The sequence below is a fragment of the Euprymna scolopes genome, chromosome 41 (genome assembly GCF_053919585.1).
Source record: "Euprymna scolopes isolate OS-2025 chromosome 41, ASM5391958v1, whole genome shotgun sequence".
Classification (NCBI taxonomy): Eukaryota; Metazoa; Mollusca; class Cephalopoda; order Sepiida; family Sepiolidae; genus Euprymna; species Euprymna scolopes.
In genome coordinates this window covers 75713213-75736736 of record NC_136522.1, presented here as the reverse complement: position 1 = coordinate 75736736, position 23524 = coordinate 75713213, and the positions used below count along the sequence as shown (strand labels likewise).

General features: G+C 33.2%; 1 protein-coding gene across 1 annotated transcript in view; it reads right to left on the bottom strand.

Annotated features, from left to right (window-relative positions):
• The window catches only part of LOC145266635 (uncharacterized), a 471019-nt gene that overhangs the window by 281859 nt on the left and 165636 nt on the right, over positions 1-23524 (bottom strand). The window contains exons 52-60 of the mRNA XM_080122558.1: positions 22233-22424; positions 20273-20395; positions 15934-16122; positions 13997-14122; positions 11170-11352; positions 8472-8609; positions 5422-5607; positions 3862-3987; positions 1818-1994 (exon numbers count right to left, since the gene is read on the bottom strand). Of these exons, the coding sequence (XP_079978684.1) occupies positions 1818-1994; positions 3862-3987; positions 5422-5607; positions 8472-8609; positions 11170-11352; positions 13997-14122; positions 15934-16122; positions 20273-20395; positions 22233-22424 (1440 nt within the window). The remainder of the gene's footprint in view (positions 1-1817; positions 1995-3861; positions 3988-5421; positions 5608-8471; positions 8610-11169; positions 11353-13996; positions 14123-15933; positions 16123-20272; positions 20396-22232; positions 22425-23524) is intronic.

Genomic DNA, 23524 nt, shown 5'->3' with positions numbered 1-23524 from the left:
AGAAAGAAATTTATAGAAATATACATATTTCACTAAATGCAACAATTTTCATATGTAAGAAAAATAGGGAGATAATACAGTTGTATAAAATTTTATATATTAGTAAAATGGTAATTAGATTGTGTCTACGTTTTTATATATGAGAAGTGGTATTTTGATAATTTCTACTGAAAAGCTATGCACTTAATAGTTCATTGTTTTAAACATTCGAAGCAGTTAAACAGTAAACAGCTGATCATCTCGTTTTCTATTTCGTAATTAAAGTTTATGTTTCATCCCAATATATTTGAGCTTTTTTTTTGTAAATGTGAATTTTACAGTCGTAGGTCAGCTTATGCAAGTGCTAAGTTTAATTTTGATTAAGGATCTCTAAGTTATTTCCGGAGTAAAGAATTTCAAAGATATTTTCGGATGTAAAACCTTCAAAGATATTGATAGATGTAACGGTTCCAAAGTTATGCAAAAATTTATCAGCTATAAAAATCCATCTGGATTTATGTTCGACAATGATATTTATGATCCTGTATAATTAAAATCACATTGAGTCTACAGTTCCTGTAAAATTACCGAAGTTAAGCAACGTTGAGCCTAGCAAGTATTAAATAAGAGATCATTTTTGGAAGACTCAATGCTATATGCAAAAAAAAAATCTTTGTAACTTTTGCGACGGATGAAACTCATTGGTGAGATGAATCCAGATGAAAAAATTATGTCCGGATCCCACTTTATCAGAATAATAAAGTAAAATATCTATATCTGTATCCATAGATTTAGCGATAAAATATTGTTTGAAACTTAAACCTGACAGACACAATTTTAGTGTGACAGACCGTGTTCGAAAATTACTCATACCAGAGAACGCCCTACATCTTTATTAAGCCCAATTCACCCATGCATAGGGTATTGTTGCCACATCTGATCTGGACCATCTATCACTAGTGTCTCACTCTCAGGAAGCATCCCAAAATCTTTATGATCTAATAGGTCCCGCACAATTGGTCAACCTCAAGCCTTTGTCCAATCGCCGCAATGTTGCATTTCTGTGCTCGTTTTACAAGCACTTTAATAGAATGTGCTCTGATAAACCCATACCACATGCGGCTCCTCGCACAGATATTCTCGACTTACCCGGCAAGCAGTAAAATCCCACACCTTTTAGCTCCGTAGATGCCGGAAAGCCTTTTATTCTAATAATTTATTCCCTTGGACTATAGACTTTGGATTTACTTTCATGTTTACTGCTTCTCTGACTGTACTAAACTGCAGAAGTTAAAATGTAATGTGAACATTGCCAAACTTTCACGAAAAACACTCGTCTAGCTGAAACCATTATCAATAATTTCCCCCACGCTTTATCTGTGCCTAAACCTAAACCTGGATTCCATGAACAAAGCTTTCTTAAAACCGTACACCCGTGGAACTGTCTTCCGTTTGCTTACATTCCAGCTGACTACAATATGGTTGTCTTCAAGTCCAACGTAAACAACTTCTTGATGAGCCAGCCTCTTAAGTAATCCAATTTAGTAAATTTCCACTACTAACGATTACTACAATATTATCTCATTGAATACCGTACACTCTTTAACCCTTATTCTCAAATAGCCCCGGGCCTTGATAAGTGGTGACTCCTTTGTAAAAAGAAAGAACAGAAATCTCGCTGCTCAACTCCTCTCAGTCTCCTGCTAGACTTGATCCCAAACAGTACCCTTTTACGTTCCAAGTGCAATATACCATTTTTTTTATGGTGAAGATAAATAAAAACAAACAACAAAGAAACAGCAAAAAAAAAAAAAAAAAAAAAAGGAACAATAACTTACGCCTGGTTGTGCCACGGCAGTGATGACGGTTATTCCGGTCTGGAAGTTCTCATTAATGGTTCTTTGATAAGATGTCTGCTGGAATTTCAGAGTTCCACTTGTTCGTAACACAATTATCGTCACTTTAGTGGTACTCTGAAGAGGGGGGCTTCCCTTATCCTGGGCGATCACATCCATCTGATAATGTAGAAAAGAAAAAGCAAAAATAGGCAGGTAAGTTTTAGTGTAGTATTTCATGTATTATTAACATGGATACCCGGCGTTGTTCGGGTGGAAGGGTAATCTAAAACTTTAAGACCTATTAAAATTCAATAAAAAAAAATAAATAAAATAATCATAATAATAATTATTTAAAAGTTAACTACATCGGGAAGAAAAAATGAAAAATTGAAACAAAAATTTAAACACTCCCAAACAACGGCCGATAGATACATCGAGTTTCGTATTATTTTGAAAAATCTTCTTATGCTTATCAGCCATGAAGATACTCCTGGATTTATCAGTTATGTAAATACTCCTTTATTTATCAACTATAAACATAATATTGGATATATTTCTCTATATAAAATAGTAGATGTATGTGCGTGTGTCTGTCCGTATGTAAATATTTAACCGATGAACTCTGAAACTATTGGTCACATAACACTGAAATTAATAGGAAATAGTAATCATACACCAAAGATGGTTTATAACGAATAAAATCTTTGTTTGGATAAATAACACATACAAAGATATGCCAACAAGTTGAAATGTAAAATGTTCATTTCAACTTGCCGACATATTTTTACTTTTTGTCTGCGTATGCGCAAATTCAATTAATTTCTTATAAGTCGTGTAATATTAAATTTGTCTTACACAGCTCTCAATAGTTACATCGGTAGAAGACGCGGCTGGAACACTAAATGGTTTTGTGTCGATTCTAGCTGATAGTAACCAAATTATTATTATTTTAACTTTTAAAATCACAACTTTATATTAGGCACAATACGATGTTTAATAGAGAATTTGGTCTGTAATAATAAATACGATATCTGCATGAATGAAAATACATTTAAACGTATTTTATGACCCGACAAGGTCAGGCGACCCCCCCGCCCCAGCTAGTCATCTATAAAATACTAATGGATTTAGCAACTACAAGTATATTCCTTGATTTGTCACATATTTTATAAAAAAAACTGTGTGTGTGTTTGTGCGTGTGAATTTATTCTCTACCGACTGGATCGATTTTTATGAACATTCACACGAAGGTACTGTATGTGCCTGACAGTGTTCTTGGATAGGCTTTGTATATCTTCGATAAGTATCGATAATCGATAAACCAAAAAATTTGATGAAAGAACAAACGGACGATTTTTTTTTTTTTACCAAAGCCTAACATCACAAGTGCGTTTGGGTTAGGGTTATTACCACATAAGCAAAATGGCCCGACGTATAAAATTAACAGTAAGTTCTTTGATATAACAGGGACGCGTTCGAATCTAATGTGTCTGTTTAACGCACAATTGCACCATGATACTTGGCCTTTTCATTTTAAACTTAAATTCAAACAATTATCACCGCGCAAGCAGTAAGTAGAGGCACATAAGATCAATAGTACGTTTTCTGATATGACAGGGACGCGTTTGAAATTTAGAGTACAATTGAAGCATGATACTTGACTTTTACATTTTAAACTTTATTTCAAGCTATTATATATAAAAAATAGTGAAGCTTTCTCTGTGGCACCACGATGGGTTCCTAACTAGAGCAAACAATCAATTCATTTGATTGAAAAATGAACGATTACACCGATTTCGATAACAATAAGAATATGAGAGTATAAAATATTCGTTAATTAACATTCAATTCCGGGCAACGTCGAATCTTCCTGCTAGTCAGCTTTACAACTGCTCCTGGATTTATCCTCTTCAAATATCTACCTGGCTTTTTCAGCCATAAAGTACTCTTTCATTGATTAGCTGAAAATACTTATGGATTTAGCAATTTTAAACAGCTTCCTGGATTTATCTGTTTTAAAAATACTTATTGTTGATAAATTTACCGTAAATTGAGAGGTTCCTGCCAGAGATTTTCTTATTGTTATGCGTCCATTTAATGGGTCTAATAAGATATAGTCTGTTGTCTGGGCGGGCGCATTGGTCTTATATGTAACTGCATTCGGCTGGTTCTGAAAAATAAATATGAAAAATAAATATATACGAAAAATAAACAAGTTTGGATATACGGAAAATGCAATCAAATCAACTGGTGCACCAATTTTATATTTTATCTTTATTATCGGAAGACTTCATCAGAAACGAATGGAGAAATGTTATTTTTGCATTTATCACAAGAGAAAACTAAATTCGCTAAGTGGAAAAAGTGGCAACCCTCACCTCTCTCTCTCTCTCTCTCTCTCTCTCTCTTATATAAGATAAATATCTTTATGAATTTTTTATATACTTCAAATGTACGCTAACTAGTGATATAATTTTATTAACTATAATTGTTTGTTGTTGTTGTGTCAGCGTTCACTGTGGCTCGGTTGAGCCAGCTTCTCCACGTGAATCTCTGCATCTTGTATAGACGCCTACCAGGCACGTCGGTTTGAAGTTGCAGTCGATATCATGTCCAGCCATTCGGGGTTCCAGCGGCGTACTGCGTAAAGGAGAGAACACGGGATCGGATCAACATCTTGTTTCACCGTGTTGAGCTAGATTTTCAGTTGACCACCTATAATCCTCCGACGAAAAAGAGTCTGTTTTTGAAGATCCATGGGTTGAGAATTATTCTTTATCTTAAGCCCTTATTTGAATACATATACATATATAGAGATATATACATATTCACACACATATGTATATATACTTGAATTATATGCACACACACACACACACACACACACACACACACACACACACACATATATATATATATTTGCACATATCATTTAAATATCTAATCCTTGAACATTTTCTAGATACTAAATAACACATTTTAGAAAACCATGCTCTTAGTGGTCTGAAAAAAAAAACAAAAAAAAACAAACAAACAAAGCAAAACAAAGTTGAATAAATATTTCAGGATTAAGTTTGCAGAAGTGTTGTTCCTTACTTTTCTTGCAGATAGATAGATAGATAGATAGATAGATAGATAGATCCATGCGTGTGCTTCCCTTATTTTGTACTTTATTCCTCATATCACATGAGCGATGTTTCTGACAAAAAGCTAAGAATTGCGCTTTTCTTGCTCAGAATCTATTCCATCTAGCAGTTATCGTTGTCAAGTTTTTGACTTTTAAATATTATTTTTTAGCTTCTAACATAAAGTGGCTGCATGCCTTGTCTGGAGCGATTTCCATAAAAAACAAAGCAAAACAAAATAAAAAAACACCACAATGAAAAGCAAAACATATTGCTTACTTCTGCAGTTTACGGACCTTGCTGACATAATAACGTTATTATTTAGAAACCTATTCTCAACATGGGGAGTGCACTTTTAAAACATTATTTTATATTTTCATTTACTAACGCAAAAGTTGAATATAACTTGAAAATCCTATCTAAAACCATATCATAGTTCGTAAACCGCAGAAGTGCCACATATTTAATAAGATACAAACCGGTGCATCTGGATCGGTTGCATTAACATCAGCAACCACTGTTCCGGGCACAGTGGTCTCTGGAATTGTAATTACAATGTCGTTATGGGAAAACACTGGTGCTTGTCTGTTTCGATTGATCGTAACGTTGAGAACGGACATGGCCGTCAGGGGAGGCAATCCACCATCCTCAGCAAATATACGAAGCTGAAAAATATATAAAGAAAAATAAGTAACATTTTATTTTGAAGCTAGTACACGAACAAGAATCAAATGTTTAGTAGACTTATACAAAGACAAAAATCATCTACGGAGCCAGTAACTTTTCTCTTGTCTTTACCAAACAATAATCAACATGTCTGAGGACGGTCGAAGGCTAATCGGATCGAAACGTTGCACAAATAACACTCAAAATGAGAACAATAGTCCATTAAATACAAGTAATATAAACAATCAACCCCATCTCAGAAATTCAGAGCTTTACTATACAAAGACTGTTGGACCTTAATTCCTGAAACTCGGTGGACAAGTCAGGCATCGACAGGATGTGTATTTATACTTCATATGTTTGAATTTGCAGGAAGAATTGTAAATTTTATTAACAATTCCATGGGTCATATTTATTTTTGTCAAATAATCTGTTTTCTCACTTTTGCAGTGACAAATGATATATCAAATTTTCTTTTTATTATAAAAAATATTAAATAACTAGAAAATACTTGGCGTTGCCCAGTATTTAACGTAACGTTCTTCCTTTAAAAAAAAATGAAGTAAGAAAAATGGAAAATGTGCATGCGAGTATTAAAGAGTTCAATTCTTGCGAGTAAAAATATATACTTGAGCCGAGACCGAAACTAAAACCGAAATACAGTGAATCAAGTACGATAACCATTAGATCAACTTGCCGCGATCGATAAAATGTGTTTTCAAACCTCGTAAGAAATCGATAAAATTCTGATGCCCCCCCCAGTACCAATTTTTCAATTTTGACCCCTTAGCACTCTTTCCGGATGAAAACCGACCAAAAAGCTTTCCACATATTTGAATACACTATATACCAAACTTCAATATAGATAAAAAATTTCTGACACACATTCTTACTTTTATAAATATATAGATTAACAACTTGTTTTATTTATTTTTGCAAATATAAATTAAATAGCTAATAATAAAGTCAGTGTTTTTTTTTTAAATAAATTTTAAATATATTTATTATTATTTAACAAACTATGAATTCAAACGAATTGTCAACGAAATTGTCTTACATCTATATTTACTATTTCATAATAAAACCCTGAAATTAAACGAATTGTAGTATATTACAAATTATTTTGAATTGTTTCCTTTTTATATAAGAAATAAACCCGCCTAATAATGACGTGTCCAATACAGAATGCTGCCGAATAAAATATCTTTTAAAAATATTGTCTACTTATATTGTTTGGTTTATTTAGACTACTGTCCTTATCTTGAGACTCGTTTTCTCAATATTTCGGCGATGTAATTTCCTACCTTTTTTCAGGGGTATCTTGTTGAACTCAGGATTCTACAGGGAATTTTAACCGAAACCCTTTATCTAATCCACGGGGGTAGCAGACACTCTTTTTGTCAAGCATAGCCAAGTACAAATGTTATTTATATTATTTGGATAATTCAGAATACTGTTTTAATCTTGAATGTTATTTTCACAACGTTTCGTCGAATGTAACAACGATCTTCTTCAGGTTTATCTTGTTGGACTCGAGTATCTTTCTGTCAAACAATTGAATCTTTTTTCGAACTTGTAAACCTTTCAGTCGAATTCATAATTCTGTACGGAATTTTGGACGGAACCATTTATTTAATTCACAGAGAATATCATGCTTTTGTTCTCTGAACTCTGATCGGGTAAAAATCTTAAATAATTTGCAATTGTATTCTTAATATCACCCGCACTAAAGATTGAACCTTTAATTTATAGAAGAGTTTCACTTAGAACTGAATTCTGTCTAGTATTTTATCCGCTAAGCCATGTGTTCTTACAAGTAATCTGAATAATGCAGACAGAAATTTTCAATCCTCATCAAAAAAATTTAATTTCTATTTTTATTTTCTTTCTTTTAGATAAGAAAATGAACTCATTAATAAACTAAATAGAATAGGATAGTATTCAGAAGAGATACAACTATGCGGAAACAGCTTGTACGAGCGAATCCCCTACAAAAATAACTAAAAACTGTGTATATGAGATCCCATGTAAATGTGGAAAACTAGACAAAGATGAGATACGTCGTCCACTAAAAGTACAGTTAAAACACCGAAAAGCCGTAATACGTAGAGAGATTGAGAAATCGGGTATAGCTGACCATATCTTGAGGGGGAATGAAAACCATATATCATTATAGGACGAAATTACAATTATAGACAAGAGAAGAACGATTGAGAGTAAAGAGGCAACACATATGCTGGACGACAATCAATTATTAATAGACCTAGTATAGAATTTAACACGACATAACAGCCGTTAATTTTAAATAATAGGTAATATATACAGTAATAAGTAAACAATAACAACAATAATATATATATATATATATAGTAATATGTAGTAATAATAATTAGTAATAATTAGTAATAAATAGTAATATATATAACTAGAAAAAAATAGGTTTAAGGTTCCCAAAAATCGTGCTGGAAGTCAACGCGGAGACCCATGGTTAGTTTTTGAAAAATCAGTGGTAAGAGTGATATTTTCCAGACGGTTAAAGGTTCACTTCTCAGCGTGGGCGACCGAAAAATACGATTGCGAATTACTTAGGACCTCAGTTCAGTCGTGGGTGACGGAATATATAATATTAAAAAAATAAATACTATTTTCATATCACGATAAAAGACACGATCTGAAATCGAATTTTGTTTTAATTATATTTAAAAATCAATTATTCTACGGTAATTTTAGTTACCGTACGGGGGAAAAACAGCGGTAATTATTTGGGTCTACCACCGGTGGAAATGTCTAATACCACATTTGGCAACTATGACAGAGTGTAATTATTCTATATAAAGATTAAGTAATTAGTTTTTTTATTTACCTTGTAAGCTGATCCAGCGTCCCTTTCGAGGTCGCTTCGTCGATAGATTGTTATAGCGCCAGTATTTGAGTCAATCTGGAAAAAGCTAGGGGCGCTGTCATCTCCAATAAGGGACAGTTTCACTTGATTAAAGGGGCTCTGTGAAAATAAGAAACATTACAATAATAGATTAATCTCCAAGGAACAAATCAACCAGAAAACATATTTATAAACAAATGCTGTGCATATACATTTGTAATTTTGCGAAATATCTTCTAGATATTCTATGAAACAAAAATCGCTGTTCTAAGGAAAAGCAAAACAATTTTTATAACAACGAAAAGATTTATTAAGCTACTTATGACGTTCGGTATAAGTGAAAGAAAGTTGGACAATGTCTAAGTGAAAGCAAGAAAGATGGAAAGTTTCATAAACTGCCGAAAGTCTGTCAAAAGTTATCTCCAGGCGAAGAAATCGATGCCGGAGCGTCCAATAGACTGGAACAGGAGTTCGAGAAAGGATATCTTTCCTCATTTCTTCTAGTTTTTTCTCTGCTGACCGACCGTGATTCCTAAAGGGTTAAAGAAGCTTTCAGATCAGACACTCCAAGAAATAGAGTGAACGTGACACCACCAATAATGTAGGAAAATTGAATTTAAGGCGAATGTTACTTCGATGTCTGTCCGTGTGCGTCACTCATTTTATTAAGTTAGAAAGTTAAGTTTAATAAATAAATAACTATTTACAATAAAATTAGTTTTTCTATCTCCTGAGTAAATGTTCTTCCGATAAAACCTTGTAGAAACTTCAGCGAAAGTCTCCTTGTATGTCTCCATGAACGCTAAGGGAGAAAACTATGACGTAAATCAAGTTTAAAGCCCCGATAGAGAAGCATTGCAATGTATTTGGCTTCGACCATATTTGCTTGCCTTTCCGTCGGCAAGAAAGGGGCCCTGGAAAATGGTCAAACATAGGTCGCTTTATCACCCACCCAGGAGATAATAAGTGGTAAGGAAACCCAGGTTTGGGAACAGAGAAAAATAATAAAGTGCTATAATAACCTGATGTCGCTAGTCTTAGTCTTTCTATAATATTATTATTGTATGTGGTTTCTATTTTCTGCTTCTTTTGTTCAAGCTCATTTAATACATTAATCTAGCAGAATCTATCAATTCACTGTTTTGTTGCCTTATTTTAATACAACCTTCTATTGTAGTAGCTTCTTTCAAAGAACTATAGACTTGTGGAACTTCTTCTAGCTGACTCTTTGAAGTTTTAAAAACTGAGCTCAATATGCAGCTCCTATCTTTACGATAACTATTTTTGGTTTCATTAACTCTTTACATCAGATTCGCTTTGTTTGGAGCACTTTCCATAAAAAAAAAATTGGTTAATTTGTATACCAGTTAAATATTTCATTCTTTTGTTATATGATTTGTTTCATTGTTGAATCTACACTCACTAAAATACGCAAGAGGAAGCGTGCTATTATAGGGTTAAAATATCGTTATAAAATTGTCATCCTAGAAAAGACGATATGATTTCATTTTCGTTTGATGAAAACCAGTTTTTCTTTTTTACTTGCTAACCATCTACTAGTTGGCCAGTTGTGTACAAATTCCAAGAGCGATAGGAGCCTTCTATCTGTCTGAAAGTGGCACAATGTTTAACGAGCGAAATCGGATATGCGCCGCTGTACAACTCATGCTCTCTACCTATTCAAGATGGAAGCAGGACCATTGCCAGCACCCTCAAAATGCATTATTGTATTGCCACGAATAACAGGGACGTCCCAGGGCGATGAAAGCAAAGTTTCCGGCCATGGTTATGGTCTTTGGTGTGGTTTCAAGTTAGGGCCCCATCATACCACCTCACATCTTCGAAGTCAGCTTGAAAGTCAACACCAAAGTATACCTGAAAGTGCTGAAGAGTGCTGTGATCTCCTTGTGCAATCAGGTGGCCGCTGGCAGACCATAGGCATGGCAGAAGGACTCGACGTTGGCCCACAAATCCAAAGAGACCCAGACTTGGCTTCAGAAGGTGTTCTATGACTGTACCTTTCTGTCACTTTGAACTTTCCCGACCTAACCCGCTGGACTACTTCGTTTGGTCATACATCGAGAACATCACCAACATGACATCCCACAACACCAAAGCCAGCCTGATCTCCGCCATCCGCCGAGTATTCAATGAGCTTCCGCCAGCGCTTGTGGAAAATGCATGCGCCCAGTTTTGGGCCCGTATCAGGCAGAGGTTGAGGGTGAAAGCGACTACGTTGAATAGATGCCAGCTCTACTACATAATCAAGCGACCTGAATTGATTTTTTTCAATAAAAGTTTGAAAATAAAGCTGCAGTGTTGTTTTCTTTAGGGCGTCACCATTATCGTTCAATCTTGTAGAAAAGACAGAGTAGTCAACACTTCTACTATAGAATGTCCCCACAGGTGCTCCAAACCTTACCCTAACCTAAAGAACCGTATTTTATTCTCCAGAAGAAATGCTATGTCGTGTTTGCAAGCGACGGAAGAACATAATGATATTATAAATTAAAATTAAATCCCCAACCTGGATGTGAAAGAGGTGGGTAGCAAGAAAAATCATAGCTGGCGTAAAATAACCGCATCAGATACTATATATATATATATATATATATATATATATATATATATATATATATATATATATATAGAGAGAGAGAGAGAGAGAGAGAAAACTTACCACCGTGTCTTCGTCTTTGACCTCTACTTTATAGACATCGGTCGCGAATAGGTTCAAGGATATGCTATTTGGCAAGTTGACAAATTGAGGTTTTTTCAGATTCATATCAACAGAGATTGTAAGGAGAGCATTTTGTGCGGCCTTCAGAGGCGGGTTCCCCAAATCGGTACCACTGATGACGAGCTGAAAGAAAAGAAAATTAAAAACTTAAAAAAAGGGGGGAAAAAAGAAAAGTAAACTGGTAACCATTTACAAATCAAGCTGTTTAGAAGATTACCCTTTGTGTTTTGTTGTGATACTTCCCATCTAATAATATACGTCGTATCACGATCAAATAAGATATTTGTTTATTATCGAACGCAAATCAACAAATAATATCCCATATTTTCGACGCTTAACTGCAGCGATCTTCCAAGACTAAAGACACCTCGTCCAAGGTCGTCTTTTGTTGTCTCATATGACGATCTCTCCATGGATATGCATTCTAACTCCGGAATCAAAGTTCGTACAATAAAACAAAGAAGAAAAAAAGATCCTTTGCAGAAGAACCATTTAATTCATATGTTGGCATTGCTTTCTTCTCTGCTAGCAGCATGGGGGACATATCGATAGTACTTCTATCTTTACTATTATATAAAAGTCACTTTGTGCGTGAGAGTTCCTTTCTTCACAGGTTCCGAAACAGCTGAACCTATCTTTTGCAAATTTCACACAAAGGTAATTTATATATCTGGCAGTGTTCTTAGATATGTTTTGTACAGAAATTCATCCTATAAGTATCGAAAATCGAAAAAACACGATCTTAAAAATAGCTTTTCTTTCTGATAAAGAAAAAGAATAATTTTTACAGGGGAATATTTTACTTTACACCGGCCAAGGAAGATAATAAAATTTCAGCAAATCATTTCTTCTTAAAAAAAGAAGAAAAAAAGAAAAACAGATTTGTGGTAATCTGGAGATATAGCTTAATGGTAGAGCATTCGACTACGAATCGAATTATCCCTTGTTCAAGAGCGGATGTACCTCACCATATAATTTTAATTTTTTATTAACGAGTTCCGTTTATGATAAAAATAGAGATAATGTTTAAAATCGCGGCAAATCATTTTGTTTGCATATTTTAAAACTAAACATTAATCAGAACTGACTTTACCAGCGCATTCATCGTCAAGCCGAAATATCAACTGACGTGATATTGTAAACAAACACAGACGGAATTTGAGGAATGATATTATCATTATCATTTTTTTAATTTAAAAATCTTTTTTGCGAATTAGTCCACCGGTCAAATTATTCCTCGTATCATATTATAGTTTATAGAGAATTAATACTATAAAAACACATACGCAATCTACATAAATTAAAATATTATGTTTAAGCGTATTGTACGACCGGGCAAGGCCTGGCTGCCAGCTAGTACTATATATTTCCTTTAATGTTCTAGAGGGGTCAATTTTCCATCTAAAATCAAAGTTGACACAACACAAAAGAAAGGTAGATCATTTAGAGAAGATCCATTTAATCCGGTTGTTGACGTTACCCTTTTCTCTACTAGCAGGAGGGGGAAGACATATCGGTAGTATATCATATATTTTCTTTTGTGTTCCTAAAAGAAATGAATTTTCGTTCATGAATCAAAATTGGCACAACGCTAAGAAAAGAATTCGATATTGAATTTGGAGAACAGTCATTTTATTAGGGTGTTCATGTTGTCGTTCTCTCTGCTAGGTTTGTAGTGGGGAGATGTTGCGATATTTTTGACATAACATGGTATGATCTATCATGACAATAGAAACCTCTTAAAATTTCCAAGAGATATAATGCGATTTAATGAAATTTAAATCATAACTTTAAGACAGTAATTCAGAGAGTTTTTCAACATTTCAAATTTTTCCAACTATATTTGAGAGGGGGGCGATTCAGTGAAATAAAAAAAGTAATGTTGTCTTATTAGAATATTAGAAAAGGTACGTAGTTTTGATCTCATTAAATCCCGAACAACATCGAGTCTGTCTGATAGTATACTATATATTTTTCTTTTATGTTCTAGTATATAACAATAATTTATGTTCTCGGGAAATTCCCTGTGTCTCTGCTTGTCTTATATTTTATGTCTTGAAATCAGTTAATTGTATTTCTAAACTCGACGGTGCTTAACACTGAGGAACACATCATTATTGTTAACACAGTTAAATACAATAAAAAAAAACGAAATTAATTGGAACTACATTCGAATATATACATTTAAGAAAGCTTAAAATTGTTTAACAATATATACTTATCTAACATAAAGTTATCCTCTGATATTTTAAAAGTTAGACCTAAATAGTTAAAAGACATAAGTTATATTGTATAAAATACAGTTGTTTGTGTATGCATGCATATATGTATATCTAGCTAAAACTAAAAAAGAAACAAACAACAAAATAAACAGCCACAAAGTAGGTATATTCGCGATCAGTGTTACTCTGGTGCTACTCATATCTAGAATTCAGTAAAAAAAAAAGATTCATTATTTGACATTAAAATGATAAAAATTTCGTCAGAGGGGTCGGACAATTTTTACTGTTTACGGTTTCCTACTAAAAGGAAACAACTTTAATTTTTACCCAGAAATTACTTCTCTTATGCAGACTCATTGATCAAATAATCTATATAAAATAAAGGTGGTCTGAATTTTCAGAGAGAGAGAGGAATGGGCAGTGTGAAGAAGGGAGTAAAAGGGAAGAAAATCTAGGAAGATATAAAAAGAGAAAGTTTTAACACTTTTGCCTCAGGCAATATCGGTTAGTCTTGCTAGTCTTAGATAAAAGGGTTGTGTACTTACTCTGTACTGGGCTGGCTTATTCGGGTTGGTATATAAGGGTTTCTTTACATAGATGTTGCAAGTATCACGGAACACAGCAAAATAGTCCATTGCTTCAAGATTGCTAATGATAGAGCAGGATACGCCCTGAAATATTAAAACATTACTGTTAAATTTCTGAATTTTTGGAGATTAGAATTAATTATTTATATGGTTTGGATTCTTCAGATTGCTCGTCTCATCTTGAATGTTATTTTCACAACGTTCCGGTCATTGTAACATCCAACGTTCTACATGTGCCTCTTGTCGAACTCGGGAATCTTTCTCTTATAAAAATATTTCCTCTCAACAATATTTTATAAGACTGTAAACCAAAAGATTAATCAATATATATGGCGTCAGGATGTGATGAAAAAAAAATCAATAAATTCTTCGATCGCAAATGTGAGAGCTAGAAAACAGATTATTTATTTAAAAAAAACTATGTTATATATTTCAGCGAAGTACCATAGTTTCATTGGCACGAATTACACTTTTACAATTTAAAAGGCAATTAAAAATCTATTTAAATCATCAGCGACTCACAAAATTAAAATCGAAAAATTGAGTTTAAAGAATACTACATTCTTCGATTTTTTTTAATTTCGTGTCGCTAACGACTTGAGTTTTTAACGGGCTTTTAATTGGTAAAGCTCAATCCACATCAATGACACCATAGTACGTCTCTGAAATATGTACCATATAGTTTAAAATAACTTGTGTATATATATATATATATATATATATATATATATATATATATATATATATATATTAGCAGTAAGGTAACCTCCATCCGGCGACTGTTAATTATAGCTCCAAGTATATTTTTAAATGTATAACATACATTATATATCAATCTATATAATATTCTGCTTGTGTTTTTCTTAATTAGTTCGTACGTTACGCTTTGAAAAAGACCAAATACTAGTTTAAGTCCAAACTGCTCCAAAACGATCAAATTCGCGATATTTGACTTTAAAAGGACCAAAATATCAGCCCTGGGCAAAAAATGAGATTTCTCTCCCTTTGACGTAGCCTCGTTTTCGAATATAATTATAATAATAATATATAATAATTATTGTGATATTGTAAGAAAGATTTTTGTAGTAATTTCGACGTGCAGCAGTTCTTTAACGAAGAAAGAAGTCAGCGAAACGTTATGTAAAAAGAGAACATTCGAAAAAAAAAACGGAGTAAAAAGAATAACATTTTCAGCCAAGCGGTGTTTGACTGAAGGTGTAAATTAATGATCGTCTGTAACAATTTTATTTTATTATTTGTATTGAATTGTATAGCAAAATATTACTTATTGATCTAAGTGTTTATTAGTACTTATTATTTTATCTCATTTGGTTCAGTTCTATATTTAAAATACTATGGATACCATTTTCATAGAAATGTTAATAAACTTTACTTTACTGCGTGTTATGGGATTTCCGTAAACAAATATTTTTTTTTTGCGCAATCCAGAAACACATCAGCTTTATACAAATATTGTAACTTGAAAAAAAAAAATAACTATTGTTAAATTTCATTAAAATTATTTTCCTTGAAAATGAATTTACATATTTTGGAAAAGTTTTGGTAATTTATCAATTTCTTTATGAAATCACTTTAATTAATTGCTGTAAATATTGACGAAACTAATGCATATAATAATAAAATAGGACAAAAAATTACAAATGAATAACAGGAAACATTAATTATAAAATGTAAAAAGAGTCATATTAAGCTGTGTAAATATATATATATTGCATTTGAAAAGATTATGTTGTATGACTGATTTAAATAACAACGAACTGTTTTATAATAATATAGATGAAACAAATAAAATAGAATTTTTACGTTTATTTTATTAGATAAGCAAATCGCAGCACGATCGCAAAAAGAACGAATAAAATACCCTGCATACATACTTTTCCTTCAGGATCCGTGAGTCTCAGAGGTGAATTGATATCAACTCCCAACGGTTGTGTCTCCTTAAGTCTCATGGTTGCCTGCTGATTGTTGAAGACTGGGGGTTGAACGTTCTGTGTGACTGTAACCACTAATACTTTTACAGCCGTACGGCTCGGGAGGCCGCCGTCTTCAGCCAATACTCGGATCTAAAGAAACAATTCAAACAGAAGCAATGATATACGAGGTCCAACTATCCCATGCTTTACCCACGCCCCTCCAGAAATGATTATACATATATATTATTTACATATGTATACACACCTAACTTAATGTTATATATATTTATCTATCTATCAACTATTATATAAAAGGAACTTTGTGTATGCGTGCGTGCATGCGTGCGTGTGTGTGTGTGCGTGCGTGTGCGTGTGTGTGTGTGTGTTTGTGACCTTTGGACTCCAAAACGGCTGAGCCGATTTCTATGAAATTTCACACGAAGGTATTTATGCGCCTGGCAGTGTTCTTAGGTAGGTCTTGTTTCGGAATGCCTTCGATTAGTATTAATAATCGACAATCGAAATAATGCAGTGAAAGAAAGAACATGATTTTGACAAAAGTTAACACCTTACACAGCCTAATATCACAAGCGCATTTGAGAAGTTTTATTACCACACAAGTCGAAAGATCCGATATATAAAATCAACAGTAAGTTCTTTTGTATGACAGGGGCGCGTCCGGAAGGAATGTTTCTGTTTAAAGCACAATTGAACCATGGTATTTTACGTTTTTTCATTTTAAATTTAAATTCAAGCCAATATCACTGCCCAACCTTATAAAATCAACAGTAGGTTTTTTGATATAACAACAGGGGCGCGTTCGAAATGAATTTTTTATGTTAGGGAAACAATTGAAGCATGATACTTTCCTTATGTCTGGTAAACTTAATTCAAGCCATTATATATAAAAATAATTTAATAAAAATCAACAGTAGTTTCTCTACAGTGCATTTGGATTACAAACTGCTGTATACTAAGTTATTGCGGGAGGCATATGAAGCTTCTTCCCGTTGCACCACGCTGTGCCCCTTATTAGAGTAGGCAATCAATCAATTTGAATGAAAATGGGGGATTAAACCGATTTCGATGGCAATAAAAATATGAAGTATGAAACATTAATTGATTATTATTAAATCTCGGGCAACGTCGAGTCTTCCTTCTAGTATTATCTACATTTCATATATATATATATATATATATATATATATATATATATATATATATACATACACATACCTAACTTTATATATATATCTGATTAATTTTTAAATGTTAACTAGTTCCTATTTACTTGCCGCCCCACGAGGGCAAAGTTAGACACAGAGTCGGTTTTTAATGTGGGGAAAATCCAGCTTCTCCAAAAGGGGGCATCTGGATTAGAATAAAAATAAACATTTCCTCAGTCTAGAAGGATTTCGTCTACACTGATCTAAGACAGAAAACGTGACGTGTATTACCAGCACAGGTACCACACTTTGTTCATAGCCAAAAGACCAAGAACCGGTTGTGTGACAGTTTAGATCACACAATACAAAGTATTTAGTTCTCTTCCACTGCAAGAACTGTGACACCGGAAAGAGGGATTGAGAAGTCACCACCCCAGAGATGGGGCACTCTGACCTGCAAAAACTGCCTGGGCACCTCAGGCAATTAGCAATAAACTAACCCATTCTCGAAAAGAGAAAGCAAAACATGGGAGAGTGGACCTCCTAGAACTGCACAGAACTTTTATACCCACCTTAAAATCAACAGGGACCTGATCATTACAGGAATGGTCTTATCACTGTTGGATAAAAATCCCTACCTTCCGCTGAAACAGCTCAGTAGTTTTATATATATTAACTTTTAATACATTTTATTACAAATCAGATATGGCAATCACACAGGAACGAAGGAAGAAGAACACTGAAATCCTTAACATAACGACTCAACATGAAAATTACCTGTTGGAAAATTGGAAACTAGATTGTTCGATTTCAGATTTATTACTTGCGCCCTGATAAGCTTATTAGAAACGCATAATTCAAATTAATCTGTAGTTTTTCTGTATATACGGGATTACCAGCACCCTCACATTGCATCGCTGGATTGCCACGAATAAATAATCTATCTATCTATCTATATAAAAGCCAAGTACGTCCAAGGATGGAATACTGTTGCCATATCTGGGCAGGAGCTGCCAAAAACAGCCTATCATGCCTTGACAGAGTACAAAATAGACTTCGTGGCTTAGTGGGGGATGCCCTTTTCTCTACCCTGCAACCCCTCTCTCACAGAAGAGACGTTGCGAGCCTATCCTTGTTTTATCGTTATTTTCATGGCAGGTGCTCGTCTGAACTCCAATCCCTGGTCCCCCCTCGCCAATCTTTCACGAAAAACACCCGTCTAGCTGAATCCACTGTGAAAAATTTCCCCCACTCTATATCTGTGCCTAAATCAAAACGCGGATTCCATGAACAAAGCTTCTTTCTTAGAACTGCACGCCTGTGGAACTCTGTTCCGTCTGCCTGCTTCCCTCCGGACTACAACTTGGATGTCTTCAAGTCTAATGTTAACAAATTCCTAATGAACCGCCCCCTTAAGTAAACACTCCATCAAATCTCCACACTAACGTAATGTACTTGCAATAACCCTTATCCCTGAGTGGCTTCCGGGCCTTGATAAGTGGTGATCACTGTGTAAAAAAAAAAAACAAAAAAAAAACAGGGACGTGCCAGGATGATGAAAACAAAGTTTTCGGACACAGTTATGGTCTTTGGTGCGATTTCAAGTGAGGGACACATCATGCCACCGCACATCTTTTAAGTCGGCTTAAAAGTCAACCTCAAAGTGTACCTGGAAGTGCTGAATAGTGTGGTAACCCTCCGGTGCAATCAGATGGCCGCTGGAAGCCCACAATTCCAAAGAGACCCAGGCTTGGCCTCAGAATCAATGCTACAACTTTGTACCCTTCTCTCATTGGCTCTCCTCCTGTGAACTAAACTCGCTGGACTACTTCGTTTGGTCATACGTCAAGAACATCACCAACATGACTACCCACGACACCAAAGCCAGCCTGATTGCTGCCATCCGCCGAGTATTCGCCGAGCTCCCATCGGCGATTGTGGCATGCTCCCAGTTCAAGACCCGTATCAAGGCGGTGATTGAGACTGAAGGCAGCTACTTTTTCAATAAGAGTTTTAAAATAAAGCTGTAGTGTTGTTTTCTTTAAGGCGACACTTTAGCCTTCCACCCGTTATGTATGTAAACAGTTATGCACAAGGAATATTATGAATCTCTAGAGAACACAAAGAAACTCATTATATACATTATATACTCAATATACATTATATATCCATATTACATTTATATACACGCCTTACATATATATATATATATATATATATATATATATATATATATATATATATATATATAGACCCCGCTATCTAACATACCGTTAACCTGGCATTACGTAACATATTGAAATTCTGATGCCGCTACGTCATATACACATACTTACACACTCGCTACGTAACAAAATTACATGTTGGAAAATTGGAAACTAGATATTTTTTGATTTCAGATTTATTACTTTCGCTCTGATGAGCCTTTTCGAAACGCATAATCTAAATATTAATTTACTTATCCGACGTCCGGTGTCACAAACAACATCATCAGCACAAACATTAATTAATAAGAAACGAATTACCCCCACCTCCCTTTATAGTAGTTCTTTATCAGTTAAAAATTATTAAAATCATTTCCTCTCCCCAAATTTTCAAAACAAAAATAGAAAAAAAACATAGCTGTCTGCATACGGTTTCAAATTGGCTATTCTATTTTATAAAAGTTATGTAGAGAGATCGATTTTTATTATGGATTATTTTTAAAATTAAAACATCATTTACAAATGAATTGACATCTGTTCCTTTATAATTTATATTAAAAAAACATAACAAAAAATATAAACAAAACAATGTATTGTGTGTTAGATTTTTATTGAAAAAAATTAAAATTTTTAAAATGAATTTAATTTAACTTTAAAAGGTTAAAAAGAACTTACTAAAATTGCTTTAAATTCGTCGTTATTTGTTTTATTTTTCATTCATTTTATTTATAATGTGTTTAAAAATTTTCAACTACCGTGCAATTTCCACGAGTTCTGCTAGTTAAAATTAATATGTAGCTTTTCTGCATTTACAGGAAACAGCTCTACAACTAAAAATGATAAAAATGATCCTATTATTATGGCATGATATATGTCATTCATATGGAATTGACTACTCTTTAAAAATAATAAGGAGGTAGAAATACTTACCCTATAGGTGTCACTTGTTAAAGGTTGTCTCAGACTTATTCGTCCGTTGATACTATCCACTGAAAAATAGTTTCCCGCTTGATCATCGCCGATAATGGAATATTTGACCACATTGAAAGGTGACTGGAAATAAGTTTTGAATAAAGAACAATTAAGAAACACGAACGTTTTTTGGTGCAATGATTACATGGGGTCCGCGTTCCTGAAATCTTAAGCTGAAGAAATTTCTGGTAGAGATACAGTAGGAACACACACACATAAATGTATAGATAAAATAAATTAAATATGAGTATATATGGATTTATTTTTCAGTTCAATAAGGAAGAAAATTGAGAGGAGAGGTTATAAATACTCTTTATATCTAGGCATTTCGAAGCCTTATGCTTTTCATAAGATATATATATATATATATATATACATATACAATATATATATATACATATATACATATATATATATACATATATATATATATATACATATATATATATATATATACATATATATATATATATATACATATATATATATATATACATATATATATATATATACATATATATATATATATATATACATATATATATATATACATATATATATATATATATACATATATATATATATATATATACATATATATATATATATATACATATATATATATATATATATATACATATATATATATATATATACATATATATATATATATACATATATATATATATATATACATATATATATATATATACATATATATATATATATACATATATATATATATACATACATATATATATATATATATACATATATATATATATATATACATATATATATATATATACATATATATATATATACATATATATATATATATATACATATATATATATATATACATATATATATATATATACATATATATATATATATATATATATATATATATATATATATATATACATACACACATGTGCGTGTGTACTAGCGGGGGCGTTTGGCGTTGCCGGTCGTAAAATACGCTTAAGTATATTTAAATTTATCTACATTTCGTATATCTCGTATATATTATTATAGTCAATTTGCTATCGAAGATTTTATATTATGTTGTACTAAATATATAGTCGTTACTTCAAAAGTAAGAACAAATGTCTTGGGTGTCATCAGCTAGACTCAAAACCAAAACCGAAAGCAAAATTTGTAGCTTTCTAGCCTGAGACATTATCACGTGAGCCTTTGTCAGTCGGTTAAGAAATAGCTAAAAATAAACTAACATTATATATATATATAATTTTTTATTTATTAGCAACAGCTGAATAGCGCAACGATTAGAAGCTCCGGCTGTTATTTGAGCGGTCGAGTTTTATTCCTGGTTTAATGTAGTTGCTTGTCTAGCCACACTAATGAGCTGTGATATAGTGAAACAGTACTGTATACAGATGAATATATATATATATATATATATATATATATATTTATATATAAATACTTTTTATTTGTTTTACATAAACATTAATACGTCGCTATCCATTCATGTTATGTTAAGAATAAGTAGGTTTGGAAACACTTTGTAAAGATCGTGTCAAGCTGATATAATGGTTATCGTACTTGACTCACTCTCTTTAGGTTTGGGTTTCGATCTCAGTTCGAGTATTTTTTTTACTTACGAGAAGTGAACTATTTACAAAAAAAAAAAATTGATACTCGCATGCACACCTATCAATTTCTGTATTAATTAAAATGTAATATTAATGCGTATTTTACGGCCGGGTACTGCACGGATGCCTGCTAGTATATATATATATATATATATATATATATATATATATATATATATATATATATATATATATATATAGAGAGAGAGAGAGAGAGAGAGAGAGAAAGAGAGGGAGAGAGATAAAAAGAGGATAGAAATGATTGTTTTTTAAAGAAGATCCTAAATAATACTTACAATTGTATCTTGGTCAGTTGCTCTTACTGTGGTAATCAGAGATCCTGCTGTTGTACCCTTTCTAACAGTCAATTGATCATTGCTTGGAAGGACAAAAACCGGTGAAAACTGGTTCCTTTGAACTGTGATGGTAACAGGAATCTGTGGACTTTGACGGACTGGGTTACCTTTATCTGAAGCCACTACAAATAGCTGCAGGAAAGTACAAAATAAAATAAAAGAAGTTAGAAAACAGCGAGATGGACTCTCAAGTTGAAGTTCGAGAGTCAGCAATTTTGTTTGGGCCAGGGATAGGAGTCAGTAGTTACACTGAAATCGGTGTCAGGTCATGCTTATGTTAACAGTCGGAATTTGAGAGTCAGCTGGAGTCAGCAGTCAAAGTTTGATGTCAGTAATTGATGCTGGAATTGGAGTTTAGGATTCAACATTTTGTGCTGGAGTCTGGTTTTACCTACTAGCAATCCACGCTAAAATCGCGAATCGAATATTGATGACAGCCATTCGCGCTACAGATGGCAGTTTGATTTTGGTGGTCAGCAATTTATGCTGAAGTTAGGAGTCGCCGTTTGAGGTTAGCAGTTCTTTAAGAAATCGATTGTCGGAGTTTGATATATTTGCGCAGTTAGAGTTTACTAAAATTCCCCTCTAATTAAAAAAAAGCAACAAGTACATGCGAGTGACAGGGGTAGGTGTTTCTTTTGTTACTGTCTTGAAGCCATCAAAGCTGTAATAACACAAACACCACTGTACACGTACAATGCACAAACCACTTATAAAATAAATGCATAATTGAAACCAAGACCCTTCTCACAGAAGAGAAGTTGCTAATCTTTATTTACTATTGTGGTCCCACAAGTGTTCGGATAAAAGACACAATTTCATAATCAATGGAAACAAAATATATTGAACTGAAAAACAAAAGCAACAAAATAAAAAGTGCAGTTCTACGTCAGTCCGACTACCTGGTGGATATAACTTGTACATATATTATGTGCTAACACCAGGAAACATATTCTTCCGGTTTTTGTAGTAAGTGCAGGAGTTTATTATTATTATTATTATTATTATTATTATCCATAGGGTGGACACACCACAGCATCTACTCTGTCACTCTTTCCGCGGAGGTTCTTGACTGAGACTAAATGTCTATCCCCCCAAAACATTAAAAGCAAGAACTTGCTTTATTATCGCAACCACAGCAGACTTTCCTTTTTTCCTTTCTGTGCTTGACATCAAACGGGATTTCCATGAATATCCCATCTGTAGAACAAATTACGCCGAAACTGCTTCGC